At 43.3% G+C, this 22,301-nt stretch overlaps 1 protein-coding gene across 1 annotated transcript in view; it reads right to left on the bottom strand.

The window, feature by feature from the left end:
• The window catches only part of LOC111220075 (disintegrin and metalloproteinase domain-containing protein 12-like), a 73,970-nt gene that overhangs the window by 42,735 nt on the left and 8,934 nt on the right, over positions 1–22,301 (bottom strand). The window contains exons 2-3 of the mRNA XM_022743029.1: positions 20,157–20,278; positions 17,707–17,780 (exon numbers count right to left, since the gene is read on the bottom strand). Coding sequence (XP_022598750.1) covers positions 17,707–17,780; positions 20,157–20,278 — 196 coding nt within the window. The remainder of the gene's footprint in view (positions 1–17,706; positions 17,781–20,156; positions 20,279–22,301) is intronic.

The following is a 22,301-nucleotide window of genomic DNA, read 5'->3' as shown; positions in this document are numbered from 1 at the left end:
CTTTCCAGTTCAATTGGAGCGCACCATTAGACATTATGTGACAATGGTGTAAATAATAAAAAAAAAATACAATAGCTTTGTTTTCCATAATGTGAATATGCTTAATAGACTTCCTTGCTATGGTCAGTACATTGACACCATAGTTTTCATTACCATTGCTGGAAAACAAACTAGATCAGTGTCCAGTGATTTCCCGGTCACAGGCTCCGATGTTTAATGTCTCATTAAAATCAGACAACCTAATCAGGGACTTCTGCACAAATCCTAGAGTTAACTATGATAAATGAGAGGCAAGGCATGAGGCCTCTGGAGAGCTGGTAGCTCTCTAACACTTGTAAGCCCTGTTCTGTAACGGAAAGTTATTTAGAACAGATGTAAATATAAACATTTAGAGCAGATGAAATCATCATCAAAGAAATACGTTTCTCGTAAAACCTAATCTAGGAGCTCCAATTAGTACATTACATTTCAACATAGGGACTCATGGGGCAATGTGGTAGTAATAATGTCCCTCTGCTTTCATGTGGCAAGTGGCAAGAACCCAGCTTCACTTGGAAAAAGTGGGGAAAAAGTGGGATCATGTGCATGAAAACCTACATTAGTGCAAACCTTCCCCCTCCCAGACCAAAAAAAAAAAAAACCTTGTCTGAGTGTTAGAAACATTTTTTTCCAGGAGCAAGGGAAGAGGGCCAGTCTTCCTGGCTGTGATCTGTCTGACATCAGGCAGTGTTGCGGGCCAGTGCCAAGTAGAGCAGAGAAGCAGAATTCCCCCTGCTTACCCTGAGCTCAATGCAACTCCCAGTCTTCACAAAGCATGTCATGAACAGACCCGTTGGAGCATGCTAGCCAATGATTTCTGCCCAAGAAGGAGGGAGGAAAGGGAAATAAGAGTAACAAAAGTCAAGGCAGATGGTTTTGACTTCATTTATATAAGCTGCCATGTTCAGTAGCGATCTAACATGCAGCTCCGTGGCACCCCAGGCTCTAAGGGCAACAATTCAGTCCTGCAGCAAAGGTGCCGAGGCAAAAACACACAAAAAAAAGAAAAAGTGCGGGGTTTAGGCTTGTGTTGAAAACGCAAAAATGAAAAGGTTCTCGTGTTTATTTCACAATGAAAAAGCAGGTCTGGTTGGGTTTTTGTCCTGGTTTCAACCCATCATAACAGCCTTATTATGATTCTTTACACCTGTGTGGCATCTCGGGGCGGTTAATTGGTCAGCGAGATGGTCAAACAGAATAGCCATTAGCAGTAGTGGCACGCAATTATTGCAGTGACTGTCACCTAGAGATTGATGTGGTTAAGCCCAGGCATGCCCCGTGAAATCAATAAAGTGTCATCTCTGTGCAATGTCTGCGTGATGGATGACTCCACGGGATCCCAATTACAGAGACGAAATGATGAATACCAGCCCAACAATGGATAAGATAATTGGAATTAGAGCAGAAATGCAACACTGATCTTTGATAAAGTGTGAAGATGAAGATGTAGACTAAACTAAGATACACAAGTCTGTGGATAACTATCAGAAATAGACTGTGTAGTTTCTTAAATGTTTTAATATCTTTTCTCGCCGCTTTAACTACGCAGCTAAAAAGGCGGAGTATGTACATCAAGTGAAGATGCTGTGATCAGTGGACCAAGAAATAGAGAAAGACCAGAGAGAAAACAGATGTGCTGTTAGCAACCTCACATTTCCAGGAATCATACAGATCAGAAGGCTGTCCTCACCAACACAACCAGAAATAATCTCCACACCTGAAAATGCATCTCACATGACCATTCATACGTACACCGGGCATGCGCGTACAGGTGTAAACAGGAAGCGGATTTCCGACTGCGCAGTTGGTTATTTGCAGAAAATACAACCAACGAGGAACAGCAAAGAGAGCTGTAGCCTTAAAATGCCAAATGAAACTACACAGCAGCTGCTAGTAAAGACAACCAGGTCAGCAATGCTTGTAATTCGTTGCATTCATTCCTGGTAGTCGAGGCTGACAAGACCAAATCATGGTCGACCGTGGGTGTCGACGCCATCGTTTCCAGTGGTCTCAGTTTTTGCCCGTCCGGACTACAACACAACCCCCGAGGTTTCAAACTAAAACAGGACCAGTAGCATTTCCAAAACCGCTGTTTTAGGGGCTCGAAATCTCCAGAGTAGTGTGAATGTAGCCTTAGATAGACCTGTGGTTATTGTTTCCCATGAAGCAAGCTCTTACCATTCCAAGAATAATGACTCTCTAAGAAAAGGTGGAACTGGCATGATACTGTTTCAACACCACAAAAGCTCTTAGGCAGGAGCTCTTTGTGGATAGGGACTGGTAACCATGACCACGTTCTTAACCAAGCAGCAGTTTCACTTGCCTTCGCTTAATGAGATTTCAACCACAGTTTGGGGGGAGCGGGGGGCGGACCAGGAAACGTTCATGAGTTGTTCTTGGAGCGGTCACATGGGTAATGTGCTTGGAAGGCACGGACAAACATGTCATTTAGGTATGAGGACTTGTTTTCTATCAGCTGTCCCTCACATTCAGCACACGTGCTGCTGCCTCACCATATTATGGGAACACTTCGTCTATCACTGCACCACAGCTCAATGTGGAGTGACACACAGTCTAATCATTCCAGCCTGACAAGAACAATGAAAATGGAATTAAATGCTTAAATCCATGTTTATTTCACTCCTCATGGTTGTCTGGTTGTATGACTTATCTCAGGCATGTAGTAAAAGTCACATAGGCGTAACCAGAAACAGTCTGAATCAGAGGAACTACAAGAAAAGTGAAACTTTGACTCTGAAGTCTGCTGTTTTTACACAGACCTGTCCGATCCCCCTTTTGTCTCTCTGCCTGTTGTCGACATGCGACATCATGTCACATCTGGCTCTCGCTTACACCCACAGTGTCTGTCACCCGAAGGCACTCATGCGCACGCCAACTGGGACAAACGGTGTCTATGACAACGATCACCCAGCAAATCATTATCTTCCGCTCACTGACGCCTTACAGCAGGGCAAGCCCTCTCTTTATGTCTCAGAAAAAAGACATTAATAGTCATTTTATTGCTCATGATATCACTGATCCCCGAGGGAAAGGGAAAAGTAATCACATGTGACTAATCAAAGGCAGTTGATCTGCACAGTGTGAAGTCAAAATGTTCCACTTCAGGTCAAGTAGAATATGAAGCTTAAATATTCCTTATGTTTGCAATTAGACAAGTGATAACAATTAAATTTAATTGGTAGGAAAACAAATAAAAATATAAAAATTCCTGGCAGTTTGTCCCAGGTGGATTTTTCTTTTCCTTCTTTTTTTTTTGTGGCATGGGATAGTGACATCTTTATCTGAAACTAATTATACCGGGTGCCAAAGCAGCAGTCTCTCAAATCGCCTTTGTTGCTGTGGATCACTGGAGGGGAGATCCTTCATCCTTCTTTCTACTCCTATCTGCCCCCGGGCCTTCAGTTCCTCTGTGGCAGAGAGTGTGCCTCTGCTCTGTCTCTTCACCTCCCTCAGGACGAGCTCCGGTTGTGTGTCTGCGTGTGGGGGTGTTGGAGTGTGGAAGAGAGATGGTGAGAGAGATGGTGTGTGAGAGAGAGAGAGAGAGAGAGAGAGAGTGTGTGCTTGTGCTGGTAGCTCAGTGTGATTTATGTGCGTCTGCGTGCGCTTGTACACATGCACGCATCACTGCATGTGCCGTTTCCACAGCGCGGATCGTGTTTGTGCTCCACATAGGCTACAACAGGCTGGCTGGCTTATAGATCATGCAACACATTCTTTTCTTTCAACACTATCAGCAAACCACAACACCCCACCCCCCACCCCCCCATCCCCCCGCCACCCCCGCCTGATTTCTTAAACTACTTATTCAACTCTCAGTGCATTCTGCATTGGAAAATCAGAAAGGAAATATAGAAGTGTAATGCTTTCCTCAAGTATTTTGAAAACTCTGAAACAAAATTTTCTGCTTCACCCAAATGTTTTCACTGGAGCTACTTTCTACCGTAGAAATAGTCCTAATAATCTGGTTCTAACAAAAACACTACTATTAGAAAAAAGTTTGTTTTTTTTTCTTTACAACAAAATTTCATTCACCTCCATTATAATGAGGTGGAGACAGAAATCTGGGCTAGTGGGCTTCATACTACTAGAAGCAAGACACTTCTTGATATTCATGTCTTCCAGCCTGTAGCAAAATCAGGAAATACTGAAAGCCCACAGATGGAAATTTGCTAGATTTAATTTATATTCCCCTCTGTGAATACACTCCAAGAGGAAAAAATAAGCTTCATGTGCAGCTTCAAAACAATTAATTGCATCACACATTTCTCTCTAACATTTTTTTTTTTTTTGCTTTGCTTTGCTTGTGTGTGTGTGCATGTGGTTTTTTTTAGATCATTATGTGGGTTAAGGCTGAGAATGGGAGGAGGTGCCGAGACGGGGTGAATGCAAAGTCATTTTCAGGACGGGTCATGCTAATACAACAGCTTCGAGCTTTCCCCATTAATTCAAATGTTTTGCAAAGAACTGGCCCAAGGCCCGCAGCTCACGCATCTATATTCATTGCAAGCTCATGCTTGAACTAATGAGCGACTAGGGAACTTCAAACAATCAAGACTATCATTCTTTTCACAAGGTAAACGCGCATACAAAAAAAAGAGCAGTATTTCAATTAATTAAACCTGTCTGTACTTGTACGCCCTCCTCCTCTTCTTTTCCGGCCCTGCCTCGCGCACCCTCAGGGAAATCAGACAATTAAGGACTGCATACAAATTTACTCTCCCCACCCTTCATGTCTTTCACCCCCTCTGATTGTGTCAGAGAGAGAGATGTCCTCCCTCTTTCGAGTAAAAGTCGGATCTTGATGTATTTTTTTGGGGGGGGGTTGCATTCGCACCCTGACCCCGTGTTCTTTTAGGAGAAGACTGACGGGAGAAGGTTGCGAGATCAGACTTAGAGGAGACGGAACAAAAACAACTGAATTATTTAAAGAGAAATGAATCTTTAGTGTAATGTGCAAGGTCAGGACCCTCATGCATTTGCAACAGGTGTGGTCTGTGTACCAACACAAGGAATTAAATGTCCAATTTGTTAAGCGACACCATACGTTTCATGGACCTCTCCCAGCTTTCATTACAGCTGATTTCTGCGGTGAATGCTGACAAAAGACTCTGTTTGTCTTCCTCAAAATCAGCTCTCAACACCGTTTCACCCTGTTGCTAAAAGTTGGCGATTGATTTCCCAATAAAGCACCGCTAACTCATTGATCCTCGGCGCTCCTCTGATCCCTCTAAGGGATGCAGGCCCTGTTGCTCAGCTGATCCACCAAAGAAGCTATTGGCTCTCTCTTATTGGCTCACCGGGTAGTTTGTAAACATCACATCAGACGGCGGCGCGCGCAGACGGAGAACACAGCTGGGGCTCGTTCATTGTTTTCCACAGCATCGACGACCAATCGAGCAGAAATAAAGAAGGTGATCACGGTTGATTTGCATCCACACACAGAGTGTCCATTTATTCATTTTCATGAACAAAAATCAATCACCAGACGAGGTCAATAACCATGATTATAGAAATTCTGAGGTCATGAGTCACGCACAAGCCCCTCAGGGTTTTTTAAAGTATGGTTTCAAGATTTCAACTGTATTTTTTCCGTGAATTCTATTCGCCGACCTGAAGGTCTGATGACGGGCCGTCTCCACAATGCTGAATCTACTCAATCATTTATTTATTTGTTCAATGGAAAAATTTGAATATATTGAGTTTAAAAATACAAGGAGTTTTCCAATCAGATACTCCACCATGAGACTTTTGTACTTGTACAATGTTAAAGTAACAGTTTGACAATTTGGCTAATATGCTTGTTTGGTTTCTTACCCATGTGTGTGTACAATATGGAGCTGGAGCCAGCAGCTGGTTAGCTTAGCTTAGCATAAAGAATGGAAACGTGTGTGTGTGTGTGTGTGTGTCTGTGGGGGTGGGGGTGTAACACCATCTCTAAAGCTCCCTAATTAACAAGTCACATTTCGTTTTCTTTTGTTGTTTTTTTTAAATCAAAGACTGGAATGTAGATTTGTCAGTTTATGACAGTATGGGGGATTAATGTGCGGGAGTATTTCCTGGTTGGGTGTAGTGTCTTCCTGGAGTCTCCACTTCTTGTCTGGAAACCTCACAGTGATGACAAGTCTCCAGACTGCTGGCTCCAGCTTCATATTGAACTGACAGATATGAGTAGTATCGATCTTCTCATGTAACCTTTGTCAGAAAGGTGAATAAATGTATCTCCCAAACTATGAAATGTGTTGAAATATTCCTTTAACTCCTTCAATATCCCCGAATGTACAGAAAGAAACACGGAGGACATGCCCTGAGCGTCGTTAGCAGCAGCAGCTATGTTCCTACATCAGACGACTGGATCTGCTCCTGCCAAATAAATATATGCCTCGTTGTTTTTCAGGAAGGACAGCCTATAGCTCTTCTCTCAGCTCATGTGTCAACAAATGCAGTTTCCTGCTTAACCCTCTGTGAATTTACAACCTGCCCGTGACCCCTGCGCCTCAGAAACCAAACTCCGTTGATGATTTTAAGGCAACTGTGTCACGGAGTCGGGCCTCGATTCCACAGGGTCCCTGCACCCCGAAGCAGTCCACAGCCTCTTTATCAAACCCTGGCAGCTCCTATTGTTGTTGGCAGCTCACTCCTGTCCCCAGCGCTGGAGGGATTAGGTGAGAGTGAGTGAGGAGGAGTACAGGGGCCAACCAGCGGAGATCCTGCCGTGTCCCATATCCCAGCAGGGAGTTGCTGACGGCAAGAAAATAAGTGAGGAGGGGAGAGACACGGAGGCAGGTAGACAGAGGAGAAGGCCGACCGACTTCACACCTCATCTGACAAAGCAAAAACTGTCCGATTCCAGTCATCACACATCCTTCCTCTGCCTCCGTCGACTCCCTGTGTGTCCATCTCTCGGCACCGTGGGGCCACAGAGTCGTAACCTTAATGACGAGTGGGATGGGAAACGAAAAGCATCTGCTTTCTGCATGACAAGGAGTCAGGGGAAGACTCCGTGCTCCAGGTCTCCGACTTTCTCTGCACCATTTCCTTTTATCACAAAGCTAAATTTAGCGATGAAAGAGGCATCTGAACTCTAACTCCTACACAGGTTTCCCATTGAGTCTTGCATGGATTTGAAGTTCTAAATGAGTCAAACACAGGAACACAAAAGGAAAAAATGAAGATGAATTTGCCATTTTTGGAGAGGTTCATCAGCAGGGATTTTTTTTAGGGCAAGATATTTTTATTTCTATTTTTTTTTAGGGCAAGAAGGGGAAACTGCTGCTGTTTTTTTTTTTTTTTTTTTTTTTGCTGTGCTAGTCAACTAGAGCGGATGCTGTTTTTGCTTTCCATCCAGCATTCATTTTTCACAAGGACACTGCTCTGCGTGAGCATGTGTAGGGCAACAGATGGAAGGAAAAAAAAAAATCAGCAAGATCAGCTGAAAGAGACAGGCTTCCTTCAGCCCAAATCTGACCGTCTGACTGATGACCACGCGTGGCTTCTTCGCTCAGTCAGTGACCCCCAACACGCAGGCAGAGCTGGTCATAGGAAGGTCAGTCGACTGCGAGAACGGAGAGAACAGGATGGAGGTCAAGCAGAGCGAGCGTTCCCTCCCGGCTGACTTTAACTCACACTGTAACTGCGGCAAATCTATTTGTCTGTCTGTCAGAGGGAGGATGGAAGCCAGGACTGTGAAGCCGGACTGATTATCTTTATGGTCAGCAGCCACAGAGGTCAAAAACTTTGGCTGCTTTTGTTTATTCCATTTGGCACCCCAGAGCCTTGAGAAAATGAGATTTCACTTGAATTTATGGAGAGTGTTTGCTTAAATAGGTGAAAGGGAGAGATTGTGAGCCAGAGGAAAACACGGAAAGACGGATAATCTGAGGGAAAGATCACACAAAAGAAAGATGAGGATAGAGGGGCCACGGCTAACAGAGGCTAAAACTATCTTCAGTGCTACAAAATCCTCTTCTTTTATAGTCACGTTTGCATGTTGCAGTGTCTTTCTGGGCATTTTTTGTCATTTGTAGACATTTAAATGACTGTGTCGTACACTTGTGCTACTGTTTTCTGAACGTGAAAAAGTTTGGTAATTGTTGTCATATATTCACAGTGAATAATCTAATGCATAATGAATTTCCATTGATTTGTGTTTTTAATTTTAAAACCTAAAATGCGAGCAAACAAAGCGGTCAACATAAGGAAGCACACCAGAAAATGTTATTCGCTCATTTCTTTGTAGGGTGAAAGTTTTATGTCTTTTTACAATAGTGTGCAAGGGAATATCCAGTATTTATGCAATTTTAAAAGGTCCCATATTGTATAAAGTGAGATTTACATGTCTTTTTTGATTACAATGAAGGTCTAGGTTCTATATTAATACTGCTAAAGTATCCAAGCGCTCAGTCCACAGAGAAATGCACACAGCCTGTATTCAGAACCTGAGCCTTAAAACCAGCCATCAGGACTCTCAGCGATGGCCCAAGCCCCGCCCACCTGGACCCACCATCCAACCTTGCAGGATGTGATTTGTTTGTGAGTGTTTACCTGAAATCTGCTATATTTTTATTCAGTCACTCAGAAAACAGTCAGCCAATCAGAAGGGAGGCCCAGAGCCTGACACTGACCTGTTGTTGCTAGAACTCCAGGGAGAATTCTGAAAGAGGAGATGTAAAACTACATTGAGATGGTTTTTAGTACTTAAAACCACAAATATATCTTTTTATGGATATGAACACTTAAAAAAAACAGGTGCTCTCTATTGCCTTAATGTGTTACAACATGTTGCAATACATGTTTGAAAGGCAACAGTATCATAAGGGACCTCACTAATGACAGCTTTTGACACCTTATCCTGCCTTCATATTCAAAGAGAATATTCATTCTAGTCATTTCAGCAGAGTGACGCAAAAACAAAATGTGATGCCATTAAATGCCATGTCTGATCGAGCGGTGGTGGAGGACAGAGCAGACACAGATGGATAAAACCTGAGGTTAATGCTAATACTTAAGGAAAATCATTTTTCTGAACATTCACAAGAAGGACGGGGAGCTGAAAATAATACGTGCTTGCTTTTTATCAGCCGTCTGGAATATGTTGAGAAGTCTTGCAATAAATGTTCTCGCGGATAAAGCCCTACATTATGCTCTATTAAATGTTAGACAGGAGTTACATAAAGGTATGAAAATGAAACACGCAGCCTAGTCTACCCTCAAAATCCCCTCTGTTCATAACTTTTAATGCAACCTTATCCTAAAAGACGCATAGGCGCCTGTTTAAAATAACAGACTGGCATTTACTAGTAAAATAAAAAACGGGTTACTGTTCAGCCTTGGAGCTGTTACTTTAACACCAGAATCTGTCTTGCACACCAGGTTCATAATAATGCAAAAAAAGGACTCCCGTGACTCACACAAAAAATGGAAAACAACAGGGTGAGGGCGCTCTATTTGTCTCTCTGTTTGCCGTTTTTGAAATCCTGAGCACTACTTACACGGCAGTACCCAGAAAACCTCAGCTCCTATGGCTTCTTAACAGGTTGGTCGCAGCCTCATGTTTAAAGAAGCAAGTTTTAACTTTCTTTTAATTTCAAATGCACGTACATTAGGCCGCTAAACCAAGCCTCAATAACAATCGTCGCAAAACGAGGGCATCTTCATCTGCAGCGCCCTGAGGTGAGCGATGGCTCATCCTCCAGAGAGAAACTGCTGTTTACAGTAGGTTTCAGTTGGCTGTGGACTTTGTGGTAAAGGGAGAGAGGATGAGGAATAAATCTACCAGCTGGAGTCCTGAGACCCCTGTAGTCCGCCTGGAAAAAGGCTCAGAGTAGAGAGAGGAAGACCCCTATAAAGGCACAAAAAGTCTTTTCTAACAAGCCAGCGAGTCTCAGTCATTCATTTTCTTAAGTTTTGTATTTAAAGCCACCCTCCACTCAAGAAAATGTGTTTTGCTTATTGCGACTATACTTGGATGTTTGGCTTCATGTTGTTTTACAGAAGGGGCAAAGTTTCTCGGTGCACATCTTAAAACTTTTGTGACGTCATAACTAGTCCGGAGCCAATCGTGCAAACAGAAGTGTGTGGTGGAAACTTGAAGCCTCCAGTGCCTGTATACACTGACAATGGAAGGAGTAGATGCATTTTTTTTTTCTGTGGAAAAACTACATCAGACAGAAATTATTATTCAAAACTGAGTATTTTTGTATGTCTTAAAATATGTCTGTAGGGGAACGCTACATAAAAAAATACACCACTTACTTTTTTTTTATGTGATTTCAAGGAAGTGACAAAAAGTGATATAAAGCGTAATAAAATGCTTTTTTGTTTATAACATAAGGATTCATTTTAAATTAAAGTACTTATTCAGATGCATTTGGAAGTTTTGTTTGAGCAGAAACGGCCAAACGAAGGCAGGAGTGACATCGGTGAATTGTTTCCATTGTTGTTGGACTTTGAAGAGAGCTTAAAGGTTAGGTACGAAGAAGAAAGTAAAAATGCATTTATACAGACACACACAAAACACAACTTTAAAAAAAGGACACCGTGCATTTGCATCTCACTCTTCTTCCATCCTGAGGGAAGGGACAAGACCATTCTTGGAGCTTTCCAGTGTTACCGGGTGCCTCCTAATTAATTAGGAACATGGAGGGGCGAGTCCACCTTATTAATCACTGCTCTAAGCTGGGAAATAATTGGAGCTTCTGAGAAGGTAATTCAAAAGAGGAAAGCTCCTTCCAAAAAAAAAAAAAAAAAAAAAAAAAAATTCCCGTTTGAAGGAAGCAGTTAAAAGGCGCAGGCTCTGGACAGACACGAGCCCAATTCCAAGGCTTGTCTTTGAAACTAATGAATCACAGTATATCATGGCCTTGCAGCCACAAGGGTAACAAGGAAGGTACAAAGGCTAGAGCTAACCTCAGCGCATCCTTAGCTGGGAAATAATGTTTGGTGCCTCTGAATTTTAGAGCATGGCGCGTGCGTGTGTGTGTGTGTGTGTGTGTGTGTGTGTGTGTGTGTGTGTGTGTGTGTGTGTGTGTGTGTGTGTGTGTGTGTGTGTGTGTGTGTGTGTGCATTTGAATCTTGCTGATGAAAGAAAGTTCATGTGTAGCTATGTTTGTCTGCAGAAAGAAAAAAAAAAAAGAGCATTGGTTGAGCATGCTGGGTGTGGACAGGCTGGGCTGCCTCTGCTCTCTCCACAATGATGTACGGTACAGGACTCATTCGCCCACTACCTACCTGTCTATACATTTCTATTAGTGATGGGAATGCTCGGCTAACATGTCAGAGGACGAGCCGATTGTGCTCCTGACCTGGATACAGATAAGATAATCAGGAGCAAGTCTGTCATTAGATGTCGTCTCCATAGCGATAACAGCAGCACGGCAGGAGAAGCACGTACAGTATATTTCAAATCACCCTTTCCCTCTTTTCTCATGTTGTGCTATTCTTCATACACTTTCTCTCTCCTGCTCCCCAACGAGAGGATGTAAGGACCTCGGGCTTGCAGGTAACTATGGGAACAAAGTACTTAATAGGATCTTAGCAAGAGGGCGCTTCTATTCTTATTAATCACTTATTAATCATCAGAGAAGTGCGGACTCAGGAAGAATGACAGTTTTTATCATGAGGTAAAATCACATTCACAATTGATAGAAAAAGTGCTGAAAGTTTAAAACTAAGATTTGAACACATGAAAAACGATTTTACTGGTCAAACATTGTAATCGATCAATACAGGAACTGACCGTGAAGCAAAGAGCTGCAGCTGCACTGACTATCCGCAAAAGACATGCTCAGAAACCTTATCCTGTAAAGATGATGAAGTAGTTATTACAGACATATAAATCTGTAATAAACACATATTAAAACGTTCACCTTGAGTAAGCCCTGAAGCCCAAATGGGAAAAGGACTTTCCATCTTGTTTTATTCCTGACTTAATGACTTGGGGAGGGATTTGATACACTCCTTGTCTCACTCCTGGCTTAATGACAAGAGGAAGGATTTGATACACATGGGTGTCTTTGGGGTTTGACGTTCCTTAAACAATCTGCGTGTGGCTCAGCAGCCGAGGACAATAACTCTACAAAGGAGGTCACAGGGATGTCCAGAAAGGGTTGGTTATTTGTGCAGCGTCTTTCGCCTTCTTGTTTGTGCAGGTCCCCAGGAGAGGCTGTTTCCTGTGCATGTTTTCACTGAAACACAAGGACGTCTTCATTGAGAGAAGCAACAGGTCACAGGCCAGAAGCAAGTCCCGTCTGAGATATGGAGTTAAATAACATCCCTAAAACCAAAACCAAACTGGGACAAATTGTGTCTGGATACTGTCCAGGCTGAATTCTACCCTTCTTCCAAAAGCCAGAGAGATAGGAAACATATTCTCAGCTTGAACCTCTGTCCAGGGGGAAAGAGCCAGATTACAATGTGTGTATGTGCATCTTCCTTTCTGTCTGTTCGTCTTGCAGTACAAAAGACTCCGAAAGATGGATAGCCAACCTTCTAGGCCCCTTATGCTTAAGGCTAAACAACACGATGAGGAGAAACCCCCAAGTGCAGGCAACTACGAACATCCTCCACCGAGCTGACAAGCCCCAGGCCTCCTTTCACTGATCCTGCAGTCCATTAGAAAGGGAAACATGGATGGAGAGCATGCTGCCTGCTCAGCTTGGGACTCCTCTTGATATGGCTGGAGGCCTCCCATTCAAAGCCACAAAGCAGCAAGAGCTGCGACAACAGCTTGGTCAGGAGCGGTTCCATACCCACAGGTCAGAGCTCAACAACTGTCCCCACCCTTGTAGATGAGCACAAGCTGCGACTGAAATAAAGGAAAGCCTATGCTTACATGAAAAAAAAAAAAGAAAAAAAAGAAATGAATACACCTCTATGGAATGGTAAATGGATGTACAGTATACATAGAGTGCACCACATTTCTCCCTCAGCAGGACAAAGTGCTTCACAAAGCCTTTCACTCACCCACGCACAGACACACACTCACAAAACCACACTAGCTGGCTCATTGGGAGCAGCCGGGTTCAGAGTCTTGTAATAAAGGACCTTAACCTTTAGGTAATAAAGAGCAGACGTCCTATTTCAGAGAAATAAAGGCCATGTGAAGCTTCTGTTTAGACATTTTCTACTAACTAAACTCATCTGAAAAGATTCAGACTCGGCACAGCAGATGACAGCGACCGGGTTCACGTCATCTGCATCAGGAAGTGTTGAGTAGAAAACATCTCTACTCTGACACTGGGATGAAGCAAAGTTTGAGGTTTGATATTTAATATTTAATTTTCACTAGCAGGACCTATGTTTTATTATCAGTACCTCCATCATGTCAACAGCTGTACTCTAGGAAATTTAATTTGTGGAGGGTGGGGGATGTTCAGTGCTTACACTGCTGATCAGTGACAACCTGAACACAGAGGATGGAACAGGAGAATCTTTTAAAAGCCACATGTGGTTCAATCAGGTGGTTTTATACCCCACCTTTTTATGGTGTGGTCAGAGAAAACACAGCATTTGTGACTGACTTCAGTTTGATCAGATCCTCTAAAACAAGGGCTGTCAAAGCGGGGGGTCTGGGGACCCACAGGGGTCCCTCAGAGGGTTCCTGGGGGTCCCCAGCAAAAAAGGGAATCATTCATTTGATTTGATGTCACCACGTGACACAGGAGTGTACTGTAAAATAAAACATGTTTGTGTTGTCTGTCTGTGAACAGTGAAATTAGACTCCTCATTAAGGAAGTTTTTTTTTCCCACTGTTGGTTTCTCCAATTCTAACCACAGAGGAATACAGTAGTTAATGATTAAAAATACATTTCTTACAAAAATACTGGCAGCTAAAATCAAGGTACTGTCTAGAACACATTCTCCTGTCCATGTATGATAATTTTTTGTACTATTTCCCATGAGAGGAATACACTGATAATGATCATAATGACGAGAATGGCCTTCAGTGTTGCGAGTTTGCCTTTCTGCTGAGGCTTCTTATATCTTACGTATACAGAAAGTTGATTTGATGTTCGTACTCAAAAACTATAATCTAAAACTCTCGGATGATGTTTTTACTGCAGTTTTTAAATTTGAAGAAACAGCGGTACATGGGTGCAAAAAAATGGCAGCATTTTCCCACATGGAGAGGACCTTGATGTTTCAGGCAGCCATCTTTTGAACCAGGCAACAGGAGGCCGTTCCATCCCATCAACAGGCTGCTTTTAAAGAGGGGATGTTGTAGGACTATCTGAGGCGCTGTGTCTCCTGCTTCTGCAGCCCTTAATCCGAAGGAGCAGACGCACCGAGGAAGTGGCTCACAGACACTTTCTGTACAGTGAAGAATAGTTTTCATCATGTTGCAGGCTTTCCAAATGTCACAGTTCAACATCAGAGTCATTTAAGCACATCCAAAGCAGCCAACATCTTCTCAGATATTGATGCCAAGAGACAAGGTAACTACAGCTCTATCAGCCCCTTTAAAACCTCAGCTCTGTCTCACTGACTGAAGCTCTGTCTCACTGACTGACACTCTATTGTCTTCATGGCTCCCTTTTACTTGACTTACATTTGTACTGCGCTATTGTGTGTAGGTCTGTACTATGTCTTGTTGACTTAATATTTGTTGATATGACCTGCTGATGTAAAATCTGAAGATTTGAATAACAATAGTGTGTGATGCCTCAGCATTCACGCTAATTAGCTTGAAGCTATAATCTGGTGCGGTGCATCAAAAATGGTGACGTTGATGTTGAAAGCTGCACGCGGTCCCTTTTAAATAAAATAAATGAATAGAATAATAAAAAATAATATTAACAGCTGCGATGTTACGTTTCAGTTGGATTGGTTATTCTTGCATTTCATTTTTACTGAAAAAAAAAAAAAAATACAAAAGTGATGATGCGATTTTTGTTTGGTAACAAACAAGCATGTTGGCCCTTTACATCTGGAGAATATGATTTGCAGGCTGGGGAAAAGACAATGTCACGAAAGACAAGGTAACAGTTGCAGTGTTATCATTTTTTGTCATTGAGAGGATGCCAAAGAGAAATATGATAAATTGTCACTTACTATACACAACCATCATCAGGACAAATAACACAGTATGAAATCCACAGTTCATAACTTCTCTTTTGAGAGTGTTTGTCGCGGTTAAAGTCACTGATTTACCATAAACAGACTGATGGTATGTGACAGCTCAGCACGCCGCTGGTGTCGAATGGACGGGAAAGATAAGACCATCTGAGTTCTTCCTAAGAATATGCTGAAGCTCAGATCTCAGTATTTAAGTTTCATACATCGAAATGGCCATAACAAGTCAGTGTGTAGTTTATTGTGGAGGATTTTCGTTTGCCTACAGCTGTTGACTGGACTTTTTAATAAGAAGTTTGGTTTATTGGGCCAACACTGTTACAACGGGGATCAAGCTGAAGGCTAAACATAACAGCAAATATCAAAGTTCTAACCTCCACAAAAAGTCAGTCACCAAGCCAAGATAGCATAACACAGCGACTTACAAGATGCGTTTCTATTGTTTTTGGCCTTTATTTGAGCTGTTTAATACACTGAGGATGATTTTGGTTTTCCAACAAATAGTTAATGATCCTTCCTAGAAAACAGAAACAAAAACTGTAATTATTTCAAGCTGTTTGCGATAAAATTTTCATGCACCCCCAGCTTTCTTAGGCAACTTCTGCTCCCTTCTACTACACTGCAGGGGTGATGTGAGTTCAGACACACTCGCAGAGTGCGTTCACCTCTCAGTGCAGCAGAAACGGTGGTGCTCGGCTGTTCCCGCACACACCTCGCTCACGTTATGTTGCCAGCGATATTTACCGACGAAGACCTGAGAAAACAAAAATAAATCCAGGGGGGTTGGGGTTGAATTCAAATCATTTCATTCAGGACCACATTTTTTTTTCTTTTTCTCCCCCCTCCTCCTCCTCCTCCTCCTCCTCCTTCACAGATGCCGGCTGTGTTTGAACAACTGGATTTTATCAGCAGCACGCAGCCAGTCTGCCAGCAACCTCAGACAAGAACCTTCAACTTCATGTCAGCACAGCAGGTTCAGTTCTGGCTTTGCTGCACGGATCCGCGGGTCAAACTCAATCAGCAACGCACATCCTCTTCAAGTCCTCGAGCTACTTGAGATTCATCGTGCCACACATGCATAAAATGGGCATAAAGTAGCTCCTATTTAGCAGCATTCTGACTCATCACAGATGGGTGCGACGATGGAGAGAGGCGGTGAAAATTTAACCCTTGCCAGCGATTTAAACCTTTGTTTTCCAGACTTGCTGCGAGTGTTGAGAGTAAATTCTGACAGATCGGTATTTGGAAGTTTGTTTGAGGAGAGTCTTTCCATCATTCTCAAGCTCATTAGAAAGATCTAGATTGAACCTCTCCATCGTCTCTGTTTGTTCCTCTTGGCTCAGGGGTTCGAGCTCGACTGTGGACTTCACATTTAATGCTGTTGGACAACGATGACAGCCACGCTGAATGAGGCTCATGTGGGTGATGCATGGGAATGTAAGGTGTTTTTCCACTGCAGCTGATCACAGGGGAAAAAGTTTGCCCCCCCCCCCTCCCTGGTTTTGAAATGAAATGTTTTTTCCCTGCAAGAGAACGTAATTCCCTGCTATAAATGGGGCTGGTGAAAATTTGACAATCTGCAAGTCAGCTTTGCAAAATCCCCACCTGTGCAAAGCAGGAATGTTATTCGACAGAAAGACTGAGTATGATTTCCCATCAAAATATTTTCAAAGTAGGTAAGCCATAAAATTGCGGTCGCTGGTGTTGAAAGCTTTGTCCCACAGTCTGCAGGTGGAATTTACATATATTAAGTCTGGAAAACAAGTGAGATTCATGGCCGACTCTGGCATAAAAAAAACCCATCGGCTCTTTCTCTCTTTGCTTCCCTCTCCCTTCTTTCTCTCTATCGCACAGAAAGCTCTGCTTGTTCCTGGTTGCTCATGTGTGGCAGCAGAGCTGGATGGAAAACATATTGCTCCATCAATCACGTCCCATTCTTCTCAGCAATACACTCGACTCGGAGGCTCTCTGAGACCGAGGCCACGTTCAGTCTCAGCCCTCGTGTAAAAAAAAAACCGCAAAGATGACAAATATTCCTCCAAACAGATCCACAGCTACGTTCTCTGTCAAGGTGTACCCATTCCGATATAACCTGATCTCTTTCAAATGATGCTCCCCCTCCTTGACAGTCCCTTGACTAACACTGTTTTGATAGTATCTTACTACACAGAGAGTCGAGTGTGTGCTGCGTTCAAACAAAGCTTCCTTCTCCCCTGTGTTATACCAATAGATCAAATGAAAAGATAGAGGGAGAAGAAGGAGGAAGATGTCGGTTTTCATCAATATCTGGCTGATGTATTCAGGAATTTCTGTCTTTCAAGTCTTTGTTTCAGCACACACAAAAAAAAAAACAAAAAAAAACAAAGAGAGAACACAAGAGAGAACACTGCCATGCCTGCGCTAGCAGTGCAAGAGAGAAAGACTTCCACCCTCCCCGTTCCCTGGCTGTTATGTGTGACACACAGCTTGGCTGCAGCCCCGGTTGTAGCCCCTGGGCAGCGCATATGTCACCCATTTGTACTCCAGAAAGCACTCAGTTCCGAGCTAAGGCCGGTTATGAATGGAGGGAACACTTACTCGTTTTTCTCCAGAGCCATGAGCAGCTGCTCACCTTCCGCTTCAATCAGGAGCTTCAGTGATGCAGGGTGACTCTGAAGAGACAACAGACAGGAGGGGAGATGAGAAAAAATGACTTCTGGAGTCAGGCAGGCAGCTTTTTTGATTGAGGAAACATCGCTCGGATGACACAGGCGCAACTTTGACAGTCACCCCGGCGACCGTGAGAAAGCACGCGCGATCACTGTTTTCAATTGATGAGAGCAGTTGGAAATCCTTATGAAGCTACTTTGTATCTTAGAACAAGAGCGGAGGGGATTATCTTATGTTCCTATTCCATTTGACATTAATCCTGCTGAGAGCCACGAGTCTTCGCACCCCTTGAGTTACAACACTGAGGGAGATCATGTGTCTCTGTTAGAGTCAGATTAAGTGGCACCGAGTCATACATCACGTCTGTCAGTCGTGCTGCGCGACCAAATGGGGCTGCACGTGCGCACACGCCCACACACACACACACACACGCACGCACGCGCTCGTCAACATGTCAACATACATCCTCTCTTCTCTTGTGCTCTCTCTCTCTCTCTCTCTCTCACTCGAGCACAGAAACACACACATCACCGGGCTAGCACACGAGCAAACGCATTTCACACACGTAGTTCAATCTGGGTCAACTGTGGCAAGGAGCGCAGCTCTGGGTTAAGACATCCATCACCCCATGTGGAGAAGAATGTCTAGTGGATCATAAGAGGATATGGAAGCAGAACACTTAAGGTTTAAGGCAGTATCATTGCACAAACCAAGTGGGACTAAACTTCCTGCTATTTTCTGTTCAAGCAGCTTTCTATATGCATTCTTTGGCCTCCCTCACACTGCATAATGTTTATGACAACTGCCTTTTATAACCTCAGGGAAAATATGCATAGCACACTGCATGTATGGGGTTGTTATTAGAGGAGTAATATATTCAAATTAGCGCATCATAGTTATTCTATGTGCGGACGTGAGGTTATGTTTTGTTTTTCAGGTAATAAGATCCCTGAGAAACCTTGTGGCACCCTGTCTGTTTGGTTAAGCCAGAACAAATTAATCCACAAATGAATTCACTTAATAGCACAACCTGGAAACTCAAGCTGTGTTCCTAAGTCTGCCTGGCAGCCATGTATTTTGTTTTTATAAAGTCTGGGATTATAACACCAAACAGAGCCAAGGATCCCAGATTTCAAACTTTAATGTTCCAGTGAGTCATGTGGCGTTTTCTTTCCGCTCTGAGACATTGTACAGCTGTCTGTGTTTGGAATGCACCAAGCCGAACGCAAAGAGGCGACGACCGCTATATCTCTGCCTCACTGTATGTGGTCCTACACACTTGAACTTAGCTGACTCTTAGTCCTGACATGTGAGCAGGATTCAATACATTAAGACTGAGATGCACCATGAAGCTTAAGGATCACACACATATAGAATTTGTTGATTTTACTGCAATTGACATTACATTTAAACAGCAATTACCAAATTGAGATTATTCATCAAATCCCTGAGCAATGTTAATTTGAGGATGTACCGAATAGCATGACATGCAACAGTCTGTTGCATGTCACACGACTGATTAGAGATACAACAGATCGGTTCAAAATTTCAGAAAGTAAGTAAAACTTGACTGAGTGTAATCTTGAAGTTGAGTTGTGCAACAGGTGTAACAGTAAACCCTGATTTGAACGATTTACGACTCGCTTCTAGAGCAGTGGTTTCTCAACCTGTGGTCCGCGAAGGTATTGCAAGTGGGTCGACAAATCCTTTGCAATACAGTACAACTTTGGTGCAATTATGTAAAAAAAAAAATATATATATATATATATATATATATATAATTTTTTTGCATGTTCAAACAAGAAGTGCTCTGAGAACACATTATTTGGCCTTGGTATTGTTATGGGGTCGGATGTGGGTCGCCAAGATAGAGATTTTCAAATGGGCTTTGAGTTGGAAAAGGTTGGGAACCACTGTTCTAGAACAAAACACATACTGACAATTTTCCCAGCCTTTCCAATAGTGGAGCCAAAACTTTAAATTTTGCCCTGAGGATGCTGTTAGAACAAATGGGCCATAAGGTCAGTTGAAATCAAACTGGTTTGTTCCCTTGGGAACATGAATGTATTCAACAAACTCCATGGCAAGTTGCCTGTTGGATTATGAAATACATTGTCACGTGTGCAAAGTTTTGGTCTGATGGTGGAGCAAGAAGAAAAGCTCCGGAGCGTCCAAAATAAGAAGCTTTCATTCCCTGGGAAGCAGAGGAATCATCTTTTCTAGATTATGATAGGTGGACATTTTTATTAACTGACGGTTGCTACAGTAAATGTCACAAAAATAAATTTCGACCTGATGACGAGATTAAAAGCAAAGAATCATTTGGATTCATCTGCAGCAGACCATGGATATCAATGAATTTAGACTCTATTCTTCACCTGGGATTTGAGCTGGCTGATTGGTTTCCAGTCGTGTCCAACGAGCTGAAGAGGTACTGTAGTCCCATAGTGTTTCTGCTTTGCTGTTGGTCTGTGTTGAACAGGCGGGTTCAATAGATTCCCTGTAATAAAAAAAAGAAAAATAAGAATATATACTGTGTAAGAATACAGAGAAAACTTCAAAGTGTTCCTCCTTTACTCTAAATCCTCTCAGCATCTGGAAAGGCAGACCATGTCCATCTTTGTGGACACAAACAACAGGAACATTTTCTAAACTGATTACTTACAAACAACACTGATAATGAATTCCTTCCCATTATTAAAGGCCAGAGCCTGGTGCTCATTAGCGACATCAGGACACAACCTGACAGTGCAGCTGCCTCGTAATATAAAGTGTCACTTAAACAGAATCACAGTGTATTTGTATTTGATGGATTTTTAGTGTCACAACACACAAATAATGATCTCTGAATGTTTCTGTTTTTCATAACTAACAATTATCCAGTCTGACAAAAAGCCATCTCCAATACATCCTCGCCCCTTTCCTGAACATATGTTCACCGCCTCTTCATGGGCTGTCAGTGGAATAGAGCCCGTCTCCTCTGCCATAAAGACATGAACACAACAGCACTAATCAGCACTCTCGCACATCAAGCGACGAGAACTGTTAGCCTGTAGCGGAACCGTAACCACCCCCACCACCACCACCGACACCACCACCACCCCCTCCTCCGCCACTCAAGCCGCATAAATCTTCAGGAACGGAGAGTTTTCGAGCGAAGAGGAGCTCGGGTTGCTGCTGCTGCTGTGATAACTCCTAACACACAGGGCTAGTGTCCAGGATGCAGTGCAAGGGATTAGACGCAGCTTCGGGGCATTGTTCCCAGCATGCTTTTATCTCCTCTCCCTCTCTGTTCTGACAGGGTGTTATAACTGAGCCTCCGAACGGCTACAGTTCTTGAAACTCTGTTGTGTTGCCAGTCGTTTAAGAACACATTCGTCCCTAAATCCAATATTGATGTCTCCGAGCATGCCGTCGGGGAGACAGAGCGGCGGGGGGAAAAAACAACCACCATCCTAAATGAACCCAACACTTGTAACTGAGACAGAAGCTAGAAATCTCTCTGAAAAGTACACGGTGGAGAGGCAGAATGCGATGGCGAGCCAAAGGAGGACATTGCTAACAGGGTTCCTGCAGTAATCAGTTTCCCGCAGCGGGGAAGCTATTTCAGAGTTTGGGTCTCTTACTAAAACAGCAGGGGTTGTTAGCACCATTTGTTTGAGAGCAAACATCCTAAATCAAATGTTTGCCTTTTTTTTTGTTTTTGTTTTTTTGTTTTCTTCCACTGATGCTTCATCAAGCATTTCCAAACAGCAGGGAAACAGATTTAGTTTGAGGGTGATGTCAGTGACTTGTGAGAACTTTTGCGTGAGGTTTGAGCATAATTTATATGTTTTGAAACTGAAACTTTGTTCCTAATTAATTCTGAATCACATTTCAAACACACACAAACACACTCAGAGGGATGCGCTCCTCACTGATTATTATTATTACCAGCAGACTCAAGGTTCTTCTTTCGAGGGGTTGACATCCCGAGACTCTCTCACATGACTCACCCAGCTAAAATTGCTGAGTCTGCTTATTATCCAGCCTTAATAACCCAGGGTCAGACACAGCGCTCCCCAGCTGAGCTTTGTTCTGGTTCTCCTCTGAGGAAACCACCACTCTGGAGTTCATCACAGAGCCGCTCCAGCTGATAGCGGAGTTGCCAGAGGTGACCAGCTCAGCAGTCCTCATCCAGCTCCAGCCTGATGATGAGAAGCAGGCTCCGGCAAGGGCGGGACGGCATCACACACACACAAACACACACACACACACACACACACACATTACAGCGAGAGAAGCATCCTGCCTTCATTAGTCTTAGAAAACCACATCGTCTGGGGGAGGTGGGCATGCTGAGTAAGGGAACGCATGACAACCTCGGAGAAAAGTGCGGATGGATAAACACAACAGATGAGGGGGAAAACAGAGAGGAGGTTTGACAGAGAAAGGTCACGTCCGCGCTGAGGCTGGCCGTATGTATGCGGCCAACGCACAAGCACGCGCACACAGATGGAACGGCCGTCGCCTTTTCTGTGGCA

This window comes from Seriola dumerili, unplaced genomic scaffold, assembly GCF_002260705.1.
Source record: "Seriola dumerili isolate Sdu_G_001 unplaced genomic scaffold, Sdu_1.0 BDQW01000068.1, whole genome shotgun sequence".
Classification (NCBI taxonomy): Eukaryota; Metazoa; Chordata; class Actinopteri; order Carangiformes; family Carangidae; genus Seriola; species Seriola dumerili.
The sequence above is the reverse complement of the archived record's forward strand: the minus strand, read 5'-3'. Positions and strand labels throughout refer to the sequence as shown.